This window comes from Prionailurus bengalensis, chromosome D1 (genome assembly GCF_016509475.1).
Source record: "Prionailurus bengalensis isolate Pbe53 chromosome D1, Fcat_Pben_1.1_paternal_pri, whole genome shotgun sequence".
Classification (NCBI taxonomy): domain Eukaryota; kingdom Metazoa; phylum Chordata; class Mammalia; order Carnivora; family Felidae; genus Prionailurus; species Prionailurus bengalensis.
Genome location: NC_057346.1, coordinates 110,250,738 through 110,266,580, shown reverse-complemented (window position 1 = coordinate 110,266,580; position 15,843 = coordinate 110,250,738). Strand labels below are relative to the sequence as shown.

Here is a 15,843-nt window from a genome sequence, read left to right as displayed (position 1 = left end):
CTTCAATTATATAACAATAACACCTAACATTTATTGAACACTTTTATGTGTCAGGCAATATGCTGGGAGCTTCATATAGATTATTATATATAATTAATACTAAAACAAACTAACCCCAAAACAACAACAACAAAACCTTTGCAAGGGAAAACAAATCTATGAAGTGTTATTATCCCCATTTATTTTTAAATTTAATTTAATTTTTTAACATTTATTTATTTTTGAGAGAGAGAGAGAGAGAGAGAGGCAGAGCATGAGCAGAGGAGGGGCAGAGAGAGAGGGAGACACAGAATCCAAAGCAGGCTCTAGGCTCTGAGCTGTCAGCCCAGAGCCCAATGCGGGGCTCAAACCCACAAACCATGAGATCATGACCTGAGCTGAAGTTGGATGCTTAACTGTCTAGGCCATCCAGGTGCCCCTATTTTTTTTTTTTTTTAATTTTAGAGAAAGAGCATGCATGAGCGAGGGAGAAGGGCAGAGGGAGAGAAAGAACCTTAAGCAGGCTCCACACTCCACATGGAGCCCAACGCAGGGCTGGATCCCATGACCTGGAATAATGATCTGAGCTGAAATCAGAAGTTGGCTGCTCAATCAACTGAGCCACCCAGGTGCCCCTATTATCTCCATTTTAAAGTGGAGGAAATAAAGCCTTAGGCTGGTTGAGTAAACTACATGAAGTCACAGCCAATTAGTGGTGAATCTAGTATTTACACTCTTGTTCCATGCTCTAACCACAGCACTATACTTTACTTTCCGATGGAGAAAATGCTAAGGCTCTAAAATTTATCTCTACATTGGCCACTTCCAAATTCCAAACCAAAATTTCTATATAGCTATACTTGCCATTTTCAAGGGATGTCCTACAGGAACTACAAACTTAACATGTTTAAAGCTAAGCTAATCTTTACCTTCCAAATCTGCTACTTATGATTTGTATCTTATTGATAGTATCATTATTCTGTCAGCCATCTATTGAAATGGTTTTTTTTGGCAGGGGGAGAAATGGCGCAAGTGAACAAGGGACAAACAGAGAGAGAATCCCAGGGTGGCAAGGGGGGCGGCAGGCGTGAGACAGAGAGAGAAGCAGGGCTCACCCGAAGTGGGGCTCGTGTTTACCCAGGGCTCAAGCTCACCTGACATGGGGCTCGACCTAACGAACCATGAGATCATGACCTGAGCCAAAGTCAGATGCTTAACGACTGAGCCACCCAGGGGCCCTATGGAAATGTTTTTAAACAGCTGAGATTTAAACATGTCACACAGCACACAACTTACCCACTTAAAGTGCATAAATGGGTTATAGTATATTCAAAGAGTTGTGCAACCATCACCACCATCAATTTTAGGACATTTTTACCATCCTCCCCCCACCAAATCCCTATCTATCTACTTCCTGTCTCTATAGATTTGCCTATTCTGGATATAGAAATATTAACATCAATTTTGGCCATTCCCTGCCCCTAATCTCTCCCTACCCCCACAATGAATTGCTTGCCTCATTATACTGATTCCTTCAAGTGATAAGTCTCTCTTTTCCATGCTCATCACATTTTTAATTCAGGCGAGCATTATCTCTTGCCCAGTTCACTTATTCACTTAGTCATTACTGACTTATCTCTCCTACCCATTCTGTACAATGCTGCTTGAGATGCCTAAAACATTCAATGGTTTCCCGCTAAACAGAGAATGAAGTTCACAATCCTAAGTGTGATACAAAAGAGCCACCATGTCCACCATTTTCCAGCCTCATCTCTCCTGCTTGCACCATTCCATGCTTCAGTCATATTGGATTATATGAAAAGAATGTGGCACATATGTCACATTTTATAGTTTTCAGTATTTTGGGAAAATTTCTCAAGACTGGATTTCACACTGGATTTTTGTTTTTATACAAATTATACTGGCTTCTAGATACAGAGTTTATATGCTAAAGGCTTTTCTAGAATTGGGATATAAAAATTCATTTTTCAAAACAAAGTTGAAAATTTTGATGGAGTTTATCATCAAAAGGATATGGAAACTGAAGAAACTCTATTCAGCTGGTTGGAAAAGACCTTTGGGCAGGGACACAGAGCAGCAGCTGGAGTGAGTATCAGTTCTCCCAACGAGCCCATGCCAGCCACGTCATCGGGGATGAAAAGCATTACTGGATGTCCTAGCACAGGATGGATTCGACTGCAGAGTAATTGAGCTGCACCAAATTTTGGTCTACTGTCAAAAAACAGGTAAGATAAATTTAGACTTTCTCTTTCTTAAGAAATTATTTTCTTTATTTTTATTTTTTTCCTTTTCTTCTTTTTTTTTTTTTAAAGTAGGCTCTATGATGGCATGCTTGGCTGGCTCAGTGGAACATGTGACCCTTGATCCCAGGGTTGTGAGTTTGAGCCCCACACTGGGTGTAGAGGTTACTTAAAATAAAATCTTTAAAAATAAATAAAATAGGCTCCACACCCAACATGGGGGGCTTGACCTCAGGACCCCAAGGTTAAGAGTCACATGCTCTACTGGCAGAGCCAGCCAGGTGCCCCTTAAGAAATTATTTTCGGGGCATTCAAAAGTCTTTGGATATCTCTAGCATATACATAATCATATAATCTACCATATTAGTTTTACTGGAATAAGTAACTTGTGTCTCACTCAGGGAATCACAAGCAATAGAAAGAGCAGACAAACTGGAATTTCAGGAATGATATCATGGCTACTGTTTCTGCTGCCACTATGCAGTTTAAAATTTTTTTTAAATGTTTATTTATTTTTGAGGGAGAGAGAGTAAGCGGGTGATGGGGGGGGAGAGAGGGAGACACAGAATCTGAAGCAGGCTCCAGGCTGTCAGCACAGAACCCGACACAGGGCTTGAACCCACAAACCATATCATGACCTGAGCCAAAGTCAGACGTTTAACCAACTGAGCCGCCCAGGCATCCCTGCCACTATGCAGTTTTATATTCATTAATGTATATTTCCTCCACTGAAATTAGTCTACAGTTCTGAGCAGAAATTTCCAAGATCAAAGATTAGCATGGTGAGGGTAGGGGTGAAGGGGTCCCTGAATCACAACAGCCTAAAACTAGCCCTGTGAAACTTAGATCTGCTCTCACACATGCTACACCTTCCCCTGAAGGAGTCCAAGGTTACTGTTTGATAGGAGTAATGAGAAAAAATTAGGGCATCTTTCTCTCCTAAAAGAATCTAGTGAAATTTGATACTTGCTTACTTTCTAACAACTTTTCTTTTTTAAATAGGAAGAAATATTAATGAGCATTTTTCCTCTCTCTTTAAACTGATGAGGTCATCCAGGAATATATGTCCACAAACACTGGTTCAGAGGCTTAAACTTTTTCAGTAAATTTCTGATAATGAGCTGTCTAACTTTAAAGATTGTATGATAGTAAAGGACTACTAAAGATAGATAAAGAGTGGGGACTTTATTTACTGCACATATTAAAGAATAAAAAAATTCTAATCTGAAGTGTACTTTTGGCTAAGAGTAAAAAAACAGACTAAAAAGCCATAAACAGTGTCTTCAAACCTTAAGATCCTATGACTACCAGTGCTGATTCAGGGCATACAAATGGAGTCGAAACTATTGAATAAAGAATAAATTACTTGGACTAAATCATAAATTGTTTTTTTTTCTTGCTATATGCATGTTCACTTTGGATTCTCTTAGGAAGGCAAGGCAGAGGAATAAATTCCATTTATTTGCCATATTCTCCATGGATTTTTTTTGTAGTCTGGAGGTGGAGGTAGAGATGATTTCCAAACCTTTGAAAAATGCCGATGCACAAAAAATAATATGTAAAGAATTCCTTTGTGTTCATAGTATCTTTCTAGCCAAGAGTTCAAGGAACCTTCTCAAGTCCTTCCTCTCTTCTCATATGTAAATAAGATTGAAATTTGTTGTTTCATTTATAGAAAAAATAAGACATGGAAAGGAGAAGGGACATGTTCTCAGGTCAATCAGAATACATTCAAGGAGCCAGAAATAATGAGAGTTTTCAATACAAATAGATTAAAAGTTTTACTTCCACTTTTCTTATAGAGAAGCTAATGCCTGGCACTAAGAAATGACAAATGAGGCTATGTTCAATTTCTACCCACACTCATACTCATAACAGGAGAGTAAAACATGGAGAGGGACAACAATGCTTTTATCCTTCACCTCACATAATGTTGATAGTTTATAACAAGAGCAATTCCATTCGACAGGTTCAAAGTGGGTTCGTTCTTTGTCCTGGAAAGCAAAGAAAAGCTAAGCCATAGTTCACAGATTCTAAAACCAATCTTTACCTGATACAAATTTTGGCCCATGACCACCACCAACCACAGAGATTACTGGAATCCAACAGCCAACTAACCAAAGGAAATGGAAATTTTTAAGATCACCCACTCTGGTGAGAGGGAAAGACATGAAAAGATATAGATGAATCTACTTACTCATTAAAAGTTAATATAGAATAAGAAAATGTGGGAGTCTCAGAAAATTAGTTTCAAGGTAACTTTGGGTCAAGAAGTCAAACTGTGAAGCTACTAGAAATAGGGCAATAATGACTGAGAAAAACTATAAAACCATGGCATACATTTAAGCCATTGATTTAAGGACTTACCCAAAGATTTCCAAGGAAAGGATTCCATTCACCTTTACACTGAAATTAAATCTAATCTGCAAAGTAAATGGGGTATGAGATTTAACATGAACAAGGATGGAGATTAAAAAACTTCCATACTTAATTCCCAAAGGTGTAGATATTCTTTACATCACCTTGTTTTCACTTGCACTTTCCCTAAACAACTAACACAATTAACATTTACCTGTGCTCAAATTCTGCATCTAAATTTATATTGAGTCCTACACTTCAATTCCAAGTGGTCACAGATTATCAGAATATCCTAACTTTTGTTCTCTGCTGTTCTCCCAGTTATATCTTCTCCCCCCTAAAAGAACTATTGATTTTTCTCTCCATTTTTTCCATGGTTTTCATATATAGAACATTCCATGCTTTTTTCTTTGTGTTTTCTTCCCTTCCCCCCATCTGACTTTTATGTCCTCCAATTCACTTCACTGTTCTAATTATTTCCTACTTTTGATTTACATTTTCCTTCCTATGTAATAGGAGACTCTAGAGCTAGACTGCCTGACTTCAAATCCTGGCTCTGCAAGTTATTTAACCTCTATACCACAGTTTCTTCAGCTGTAAAATGGGAATGATGATGATAAAACCTACTTCACAAGGGCTGTTGCATTAGGTGAGTGAATAAGTGTATGGAAAGGACTCAGAAGTAACTGGCATATAATATGCACTGAACCCTGCCAAAGACATAAAAAGTTGACTCTAGCAAGAGAAAAAAGGGAGAAGTTATATACCATACTTAACAGTGTACATCCCTATAAACATATCTAACTACATGTAATAATAAAAATTATAGCTCTCCAAAGTTCGAAGTACTTTGTCAGAATTTCCTGATTTGCTCCTATAGTCACTTTGGAAAAGGAGGAAATAATCAGCAAGGTTTATTATCCAGAAAAATGAAGCACAGAGGAGGCAAAAAAGTACCTAAACTGATACAATAAAATAATATGGAAGTAAAAACAACAACCCAAAGAAAGCTCTATATTCAAGGGCTGTCAACTACATCACATGACCAACACCAACACTGTGTTAGGGGCACAGAAATCAAATCAATTCAATATTAAAGTTGTAATCATTGTCATTAAAAGAAAAGAGGACCAAGCATATCCTTCCACGTCCTACAGAGTAGAGGTCTCTTGAAAACATGTGATTTAAAAGAATCATTACTATGCAAAAGAACAGCTTACCTTAGGGTGTACCATGATGATTCTGCGTAAAAAGTTCTTTATCACCAAACTATCTGTCATCAAGGTTCTGGGCTTTTCATCAACCTGTAACAATCCAACAAAAACTTCTACCACATATACACAAACCCAGGAGCACAAATGAATTAAACTGTGATATTTCTTCCTATAAAGGTAACTCTCACCTTAGAAAGCTTCTCAGACATCCAAGGGGATGGTCTAAGAATTGGATACAAAAGGGAATCTAACAGCCATCATTCCTTGGGTTAAACTATTTCGTGGAACTTTAGGAGACATGTGAACAAAGGTCAGAGTAAAACCCACAATCTCAAAACCACTTTTTGTAACAAATTTAAAAGTATCAGACCAGAGCTAAGAAGCGTTAACTCTTTCTTAGCTCTGCCATCCTGATGTGAGAGTCAATCTCTATTAAGAATGGAGTGAAATTAACAGACACTAAAAGGAACCTACTTTTCATCATCAATCCATTTATCTAAACTTTATTTTTTAGGAAAAGCTATAAAGCAAAAATCTCACAAGTCAGAAGACCTGTGTTCTAGTACTAGCTCTATAAAAATTACATACGTAACCATGAAAAAAAATCACTTAATTGCTTTGGACTTCATTTACTAATCTTCAAAACAGGGATAAAAGTTACCCATTCTCCCTCACAGAACTGTTTTAAGGACCAAATAATAATCTGAAAGTATATATTATACATGGCAACAATAGTAGATATCACTTGTTGAATGCCTACTATATAGCAAGCATCAAGCATTTTGCAGGTGCTGTACCTACATTACCTCACAACAAACCTGGAGGCAGGTACTATCTTCTCTGTAGGTTTTTTTAAATGAGGTTCAGAGAAGTTAAGCAACTTGCCTATGGTTACTCAGCGGTTCAGTGATAGAGCCAGAATTTGACCTTAAGTCTGTCTAACACTAACTGTCCATGCTCTTTCAAGCATACCCAGATACCTCCCTATAAATACAATAACATTTACAATTTAATGAGGATTTTCTCTATTCCAGGAATGGAGCAAAAGTACCTTACTTGTATTAACTACCTCATTTACCCCTCACAAAAGCCCTATTATGTACACATAACCCACATTCTGTGGATGAAAAAAATGAGTCTCAAAGAGGTCAAACAACTTTCTTAAGGTTACCTGATCTGGATTCAAAGCTTTAGTATTAACCACTATCCTATAATGGCTCATTGTATTTAATACAGTGTCCCTAAAACTAAAGTTATAAAGAGTCTTCTACAAAATGGAGAAGTTGAGGAAAATGAGAAGAAATAGAGTAAAAAAATTTCAGTAAGTTATCGGCGGCTCAGAGAATACAGAGCCATGTAGTAGGTACATATTAAGAAAAAAATGGTCCCAGATCTCAAAATATCATAACACAATGAGGAAGAAACAGAAAGAATTATTGTAATACTTTTTATAAGCACACTGAAAATGAGATCAAGAATTGTGCAATGGGTGGGGAAATTAGATTATTACAGAATCATTAGCAAAAATTATCAGAAAAATGGATGGGAATTATTAGAAAATTCTGGATACAGATCTAAGATTATTCATACACAAAAACAGTGGTAATTAAGTTATAAGTGCAGCATACACATCACAGTCACATCCTTCATTTAAAAATTTTTATCATAAAATGTTCAAATAGTAGAAAAGCAATGATCTCTTCGAAGCATTTTCTGTAATTAGCACTTCCAAAACAACTTCTTGGAAAAATTTCAAACTTCTGTAGCCTTTGTTATTATAGGGTACATCATAGAAAGGGCTAATTATATCTAGCAGTAAAGCAACCAAGTAAGTGTAAATTCCTTCAGCAGCTACCAGAAAGGGGCTACAATTAATGATGAGAGGTACCATTTAATGAACACCTGCTACATGCCAAACACTTTGTACGCAAGTAGGAAATTTCCCCATTTTATTTATGAAAATAATGAGACTAAATAAGCTGTTTGATTTGTCCAAGGTCACACATGTCTAGTTAAGAACTGGGATTCAAACCTAGATATGACTTGTTTCAAAGTCCACGTTCCACTATGCAATGCTGTCTCTCCAAGAAAGTTCATTTTCGGTGCATATAGCTTCCTGAATCAGATATTATGTTATCTATCATTACTTTTATGGACCCTGATAGGCACCACTTATGCAAACTACTGAATTATCCACTCAAAATACTCAATGAAGCTTATTATATACTTGGGCCTACAGAGGAAATAAAACAATCTCTGAATTTGAAGAGTTCAGTTAAGTAGAAGGGAAAGACAAATAAATAACTTATATGACAATGTGAAAGTTTTATGATTTAGATATATAAGAGATGCTAAAGAAATGCACAAGAAAGACTGGCACCTAATTCAGATTGAGAAGATAAAGTGACCTAATGTCCTATCAGCAGAGGATAGTTAACATAAAGCAAATGCCTCCTTTTAAGATCTACTCATAAATTATTGAGAGAAACAGAGAGAGAGAATATATGTATGTGTGTATGTCTACGAAGTCTTTTACAGCCTTTTACAGTTGGGTGTTAGGAACGCAGTACCCCAGCCTAACATATCTATAGAAGCAGTGAATTTACTTAAGTGTGTTAGGAAAAAACAGATGCTGCAAGCCCTGGGCAGCAGAAACCACTACTGAATCATATGTTCAGCCTTCACCTTTAAATACAAATCTAATTATATCACAGAATATCAGAGCTGTTTTATATTTTCAAACTGAACTTATGTAGTCATGGGCCCTATATGACTGTCTAGAAGAAAGTCAGTCAGTGCCTCTGTCTCTTCCTGTCTCTAGTTAGAGAAATAGAGATAGATAAATATAAGTATGAAGATGTTTATATGTATATATGTTTATCTCTACCAATTTTATCATTTTTAATATTACGGCAAAAATAAATATAAAAATGGATAAAGCTTTCAAGAAGATCTTGTAAAATCAAATTGTTTTTGGAAGTACATGTTATCCAGCCTAATGGACTCCAAGATGCAAGACACAAGACTGACTCTGAGCTTATGCATCTCTCCTAAATGAAGCTTTCTTCGTATTTCCTGGGATTAGCTTTCCTCACATGCCCAAAGCAGTGGATCATTTATTATAGCTTTTTCACAGATGTCTCCATTCACTAGCCTCTGCTCTGAACCTTGCTATCTAACCCTTCTCCCCATTTGAGGTATATATAATTAGCTTGTTCACAATCTCCCCTTCTCACTTCCTTCATTCAAGTATCTTTTAAATAGCTGCATAGTACCAGAGACAAGAGATGTAATAGAACCAATGCTTTCAGGGAATCCTTGTTCCTCTGAGGTCATACTACTCTTCCCCACTCTTCATGGATCACCAGCTGACTGCAGGCACTGAGATCAGTTTCCCTCAGCACTTTAAGACATACCATCATATGGGTTGACTTCCACATCCAAGTAGATGGCCTGTCTAAGCAACAATTTAGACATAATTTCCTGACCTCTTCAACTCCCAACGACCTTGACCTCCATGCATTTCCAGCCACCTATTTCCATGGCCATAATTTGGAATGGTACCATTCTAAAAACCTGAAACTGAAATGCCTCACTCTTATGTGAAAAGGTGCACACTAGGATGTTAACAGTGGCTACCTTGATTATGTCAAATTATCTGTGTTCTAGATGCTCTCTCTGATTTTCCTGAGGGAAACACTGCTTTTGCAATAAGGAAAAAAAATAAGACAAACTTTATCAATCTGAAGACAAATCCCTATTCTTTCAAGTCTCTGAACTCCTTATATCAGATAATCTGTTTTCAGTCTCATCAAGAGATGAGAACTGGGCACTTCCCATTGGGTTAGATATCCTTCCTATATATATATCCTACCTCTATCATAATACATTTACAGTGTATTATAATTATTTGTTTGCTTGTTTATCTTTTCCTTTAGATTTCAGGTTCCTTGGAATCAAGTAACATGTCTTGGGTCACTGTACCTTCAACATCTAGCAAAGTGAGGCCGGCTTGAACAAACACAGGTTTCTCAATGAGTGAATAAATATTCAAACAGACCTGATTCATATGAGTACAAGACTTTGGTTCAAATTCTAATCCTGTCGCTTAACTTTCATATGACCCTTGAAAGTCAATCTAATTCTCTGAATCTCAGTTTTCTTGTATCTGTAAATTGGGTGATAATCTCTGTTCTTCACAGAGTTGTTGGGAGGCTTAAATAATATACATAAATGTTACGTGTAAGAATTATCATTGTTTGTTTAGACTAGCTAAAACACATGATCTCCTTTACTAGAACTGATTTCCTTGGTTCACTGAAATCAGCTTTTTTATTGCTACTTAATGTTAATAGTTTCAGAGCTGACTAACCATTAATTGCTCCGGATTGTTTACTCATCATTCTTCTAAAGAAGATAAGGCACGGCCAGGGATATCTATTGTCGCAATACTGCACCCCTTTCCTTTGAGAAGGAGCATATAATTGTCCAAACGTGAAGAAAGGCTTCCCAAGTGCTTCTTGGGAGAATGTTTAAAGTACTCTAATTCTTTATGTCTCCACAGATTCAAAGGAAAGAAAGAATAGGGAATCACAGAATTGTTAAAGGGAATGGAAAACTCAACTGTCACTCATAAATCTGGGCTACAAATAAATCAATAAAGATCTTTAAGTCAACCTAGTAAAATGTATGCCAATAGGATCTACACTGGGAATCCATTTTTATTTTGTCTTTCAGGAGATCCAAACTCAAATAATGGCTTAATTTCAGTGGTTCTCAAGTTTACCTGCACATTAGGAATCACCTGGGAATTTTTTTCAATCTGGGATTTCAAAAATATTTTAAAGCCCAGGCCACACCAGTATGGACTAAACTGTATTCCCTAAAATTCATACGTTGAAGCCCTAGCCCCCCATGTGACTGTATTTGGAGACAGAGCTTTGAGGACATAAATAAAGTTAAATGAGGTCATAAACGTGGAGCCCTAATCTGACAGGAAGATGTCCTTATAAGAAGTGGTAGACTAATTAGAGAGCTCTCCCACCACATATACACAGAGGAACCATGTGAGGAAACAGTGACAAGGCACCTTATTCTTAAACTTCTAGACTCCAAAAGTATGAGGAAATAATGTTCTGTTGTTTAACCACCCAATCCATAGTATTTCTTTATGGCAACCTGAGCAAACTAATCCAACACCCTAGGCCAATTAAATCACAACCTCTTGGAGTGGGACACAAATACCAGTCATTTAGAAGCTACGGGGGGGGTTTTGAAATCTGCACAGAGAAGTTTGGGAGCCAATGCCTTATTTCATTTCAACTTGGAACTGTGATGGGCCTAGGCTTTTCTTTCCTATTTTTATATTTGTAGAAAAATGAGAATCAAGATATCAGTAATTTATAGAACCACAACAAAACCTGCCTCAAAAATCATCTGGAAGGGTGTTACCCCTGATATGTCCTGAGAAGAGCTGGCTTCTTCTGAAGTCCAGTTCAGCTTTGCAGAGAATCCGGGCAGTATAGATTGTATTTCTGTGTGAGAAGAAATGGAGACAAAAAATAAATAAATAAAAAGGCAGTTTGGATAAGTACCAGAGTTTCTGGAATTGTTTATTAAACTGATGAGCCAAGAAGGCATTTCCCTGATGAAAAGATTATCTGCAAAATTTGAAGTATGACTGGAAATGGCTATGCATCAGCAAATTGCTTGAACATTTAGAATTACTTTATGGGGTTAAGACATTTCATCTCGTGTTTTCAATTTTTCACATTTGCTAAATCAATTTGTATTTTCAGTTAATTTCCACAAGGTCATGTCCAAAGCTAGAAATCTTCAGAACTGACAGCTCTAGCTTATATTCTTCTGTTTTCAATACATTAATTCATTATTTGATAAACACAAATCCAGTAAGTGAGGTAATTTATTTATTTTTTTATTTAAAAAAATTTTTTTTTCAACGTTTATTTTTTTGGGGACAGAGAGAGACAGAGCATGAATGGGGGAGGGGCAGAGAGAGAGGGAGACACAGAATCGGAAACAGGCTCCAGGCTCTGAGCCATCAGCCCAGAGCCTGACGCGGGGCTCAAACTCACGGACCGCGAGATCGTGACCTGGCTGAAGTCGGATGCTTAACCAACTGCGCCACCCAGGCGCCCCTAAGTGAGGTAATTTAGAATTAAAAGCAGAAAAATTCAAGAATGACCCTCTCAGGCATTTACCTAATGGAGTACTTTCTTTATTTAATAAGGTAGTCTTTACAAAGTAAAACAAACTCTTCCTAATTTTGTTCACAAATTAACCACTTGGTATGTTTACATTGTTAACTTAGAACTATCTTTCCACAAAGCACCAAGTGGTCCTGCATCATCAACAAACAGAACCTCAAAATTTGCATCACTGTCCTTCCTTTCTGTATCTTGGCACTCATATTATAAAGGAAAAAAACCACAAATCTCCCATTTTATAAAATGCCATCCCTTATTTCTCCTCTACATTACTAGTATAATGGAGAACTAAAAACAAAGATTTTGTAAATGAGGTTGACAGTGTTGATATTATACAAGAATCCAACTTTAAAAACAATAATAAAATGCATCCTAAAATAAAAGCACAACTCTCTCCTACAGCACTCATACTACATATCTAATAAATCTGTAACCTCAGAAAGTATGGACATTACCAAGATCAAGTACTAGCTATCAATCTTAATGGGTAGTATTTTTCTTGCCATTATTTGTTTTTCAAATATAATTCAATTGTAAAGCTTGGGATAATATGGCAGCAAGGTTGTGCTACACTGAGGTTTAGTGAACTTGGCATTGAACCAAGATGCCTTGCATCAATCTTTAGTTTTACCACTGACCAACTTTCTGACCTAAAGTGACCCTTTTTTACTGTGATTAAATTACCTTTTGTGAAATAAGAGAAAATTTGTTCCTGAGTCCTACCTTGTCTTTGAAGTACTGATACAGTGCAGAATGGGTAAAACATGTATATACATAAGAAAAAGTATTGTCAATAACTGAATTCTCCAGAAATCTAATTAACAATTTAAAAGAAAATGTGTAGTTATTTGAGGAAAATCAGTTTCAATTGCCTCATTTCACACACACACACACCCACCCAGATGGACTGACTAGAGTTAAATGTGAAAGGCAGAACAATAAAACTAAATAAAAGCCTTTTATTTCTTTTTAAATGTTTATTTATTTACTTTGAAAGAGAGAGTGTATGCAGGAGAGTGGCAGAGAGAGAGGGAGACAGAGAATCCCAAGCAGGCTCCACACCTGGAGTAGAGCTGGACGTGGGCATCGAACTCACAAACTGTGAGTTCGTAACCTGAGCTGAAATCAAGAGTTGGATGCTTAACCGCCTGAGCCACTTAAGCACCCCAAAGCCTTCTATTTCAAGATAAGTTGAGCATATGTTGAAACTGCACCTCCCCGGGGCGCCTGGGTGGCTCAGTCGGTTAAGCGTCCGACTTCGGCTCAGGTCATAATCTCGCACTTCGTGAGTTCAAGCCCCGCGTTGGGCTCTGTGCTGATAGCTCGGAGCCTGGAGCCTGTTTCGGATTCTGTGTCTCCCTCTCTCTCTCTCTGACCCTCCCCTGTTCATGCTCTATCTCTGTCTCAAAAATAAATAAACGTTAAAAAAAATTAAAAAAAAAAAAAAGAAACTGCACCTTCCCATTCAAACACATAAAATGATAAAAAAATTTTTTTAAGTTTTTATTTAAATTCCAGTTAACATAACAGTGTAATATTAGTTTCAGGCGAACAATATAGTGATTCAACACTGTCATACATCAACTGGTGTTCATCACAAGTGCCTGCCTTAATACCCATCACCTATTAAAGCAAGTATTTTAATTTCTTTTTAATTTTTACTTATTTTTGAGAGAGAGAGAGAGAGGGAGAGAGAACAAGAACGAGTGGGGGAGGCATGGAGAGAGAGGGAGACACAGAATCCTAAGCAGGCTCCAGGCTTTGAGCTGTCAGCACAGAGCCCGACCCAGGTTTGAACCCACAAACTGTGAGCGCACGACCTGAGTCAAAGTCAGACACTCAACCGACTGAGCTGGTCTGGTGCCCCAAAACAAGTATTTTTAAATCTTAATAAATACATAGTCTAGAAAATACATAGTCATGGTGAGAAAAAGAGAAAAATCTTTACAGACCAGAAATGGAGAGAGAGATTCTCCTTATCTTCAGAAAGGAAAAAAGAAAATCCACAATGGTAGGTGAGGACCAAAGATGTGCACCATCTTTGGGGCCTGGACTAGGGAAAAATACATAGGGCTAATATGGCAATAGCCATAGATGTAAGAGCAAGATCCACACAGGCCATACACAGGAGATCTAAACAAGGAGCCAAAACACAAACTACCAGAGAGTTGGTTAAAGCCAAGTGATGCTAGTAGCAGGATCACTGACACAAGCCTTAGAGCTACGTCATGTAAGTGGAGATAAGACTCAGAACTATGTAGTCTATTAAGATGCAAGAGCTTTGTATCTAACCACGCAAGCAAAATTTAATCTAAGATACATATCCTGCAAGATTAGGGCTCAGCAACAGAGAGCTTCCTATTGGAACCCTGTCAATGCAGAATGTGTTCAAAACAAATGGATGATGGACAATTAGCTCTTATCTAAAAGTTACCAACCAACAAAGACCAATAACATGAAAAATATGACACATATCAACTAATAAAACTTATACATGAGGAAACAGTTAAAAAACAATCTGAAAGGAAAGAAGACTATCAACAAAACAAAAAGGCAATCTACTGAATGAAAGAAAATATTTACAAATGATATATATAAGGGGTTGATATCCAAAATAAATAAAGAACAACTCAACACCAACCTCCCCAACAAATAATCCAATTAAAAATGGTAAAATCTGAACATTTTTCCAAAGACGACATACAGATGGCGAACAGATGCATGAAAAGATGCTCAACATCACTCATCATCAGGGAAATGCAAATCAAAACCACAATGAGATATCATCTTGTGCCTGTCAGAACTGCTAAAATGAAAAACACAAAAAATAACAAGTATTGGTAGGAATGTGGATCCAAAAGGAACTCTCATGCACTGTTTGTGGGAAAGTAAATTGGTATAGTGACTATGGAAGACAGTATGGAGGTTCCTCAAAAAATTAAAAATAGAACTACCATATGATCCAATAATTCCACTACTGGGTATTTACATAAAGAAAAGGAGAAAACTAATTCAAAAAGATATATGCACCCCTATATTTACTGCAGCATTATTTACAATAGTCAAGATATAGAAGCAACCCAAATATCCATTGATAGATGAGTGAATGAAGATGTGCTATGCACGTATGTGTGTGTATATACATATGTATACATGTATATATATATATATATAAGTATATATATATCTACATCATATATAGATAGCTATTGATATATACATACACACATACATACAATGGAGTATTACACAGCCGTAAAAATCACCCTATGAATTCATTCATAAGTGAAAACAAAAACAAATGAATAAACAAAGAGAAAGCAGAATCAGACCTATAAATACAGACAGCAAACTTATGGTTGCTAGAGGAGAGGGGAATGGGGGATGGGCAAAATGGGGGATGGGGAATAACAGATATAGGCATGTGGTTATGGAATGAACAGGTCATGAGAATAAAAGCTACAGCATAGGAAATATAGTCAATGATGTCATAATAGTGTATGACGAAAGATGGTAGCTACACTTTATTGAGCATAGCACAACCTGTAGAGATGATGAATCACTATGCTGTATATCTGAAACTTATGTAGTACTATGTGTCAACTATACTCAAATAAAAAAAAATTTTCAAAAAAGAACACATTGCCATAGATCAAACAGAAAGAGGAGAAAACTCTATTAGAAATTTTGGAAATTAAAGATACAGTGTTTGAAATGAACATGTTAGGGAAGGCAGATTAGCGACTGTAAAAGAGCACATTTAAAAGAAAAGGTAGTACCTGAATCTTTTACAGCAGCATTATT

The 15,843-nt window shown here is 36.8% G+C and overlaps 1 protein-coding gene across 3 annotated transcripts in view; it reads right to left on the bottom strand.

Moving 5' to 3' along the window:
* Positions 1–15,843, bottom strand: part of CD1H11orf80 (chromosome D1 C11orf80 homolog) — a 95,624-nt gene that overhangs the window by 31,682 nt on the left and 48,099 nt on the right. For 2 of the 3 annotated variants that reach the window (XM_043581739.1, XM_043581741.1), the window contains exons 4-8: positions 11,237–11,346; positions 5,819–5,902; positions 4,608–4,663; positions 4,163–4,234; positions 2,016–2,211 (exon numbers count right to left, since the gene is read on the bottom strand). In XM_043581739.1, coding sequence (XP_043437674.1) covers positions 2,016–2,211; positions 4,163–4,234; positions 4,608–4,663; positions 5,819–5,902; positions 11,237–11,346 — 518 coding nt within the window. The remainder of the gene's footprint in view (positions 1–2,015; positions 2,212–4,162; positions 4,235–4,607; positions 4,664–5,818; positions 5,903–11,236; positions 11,347–15,843) is intronic. The other variant, XM_043581740.1, reaches the window with a different exon arrangement.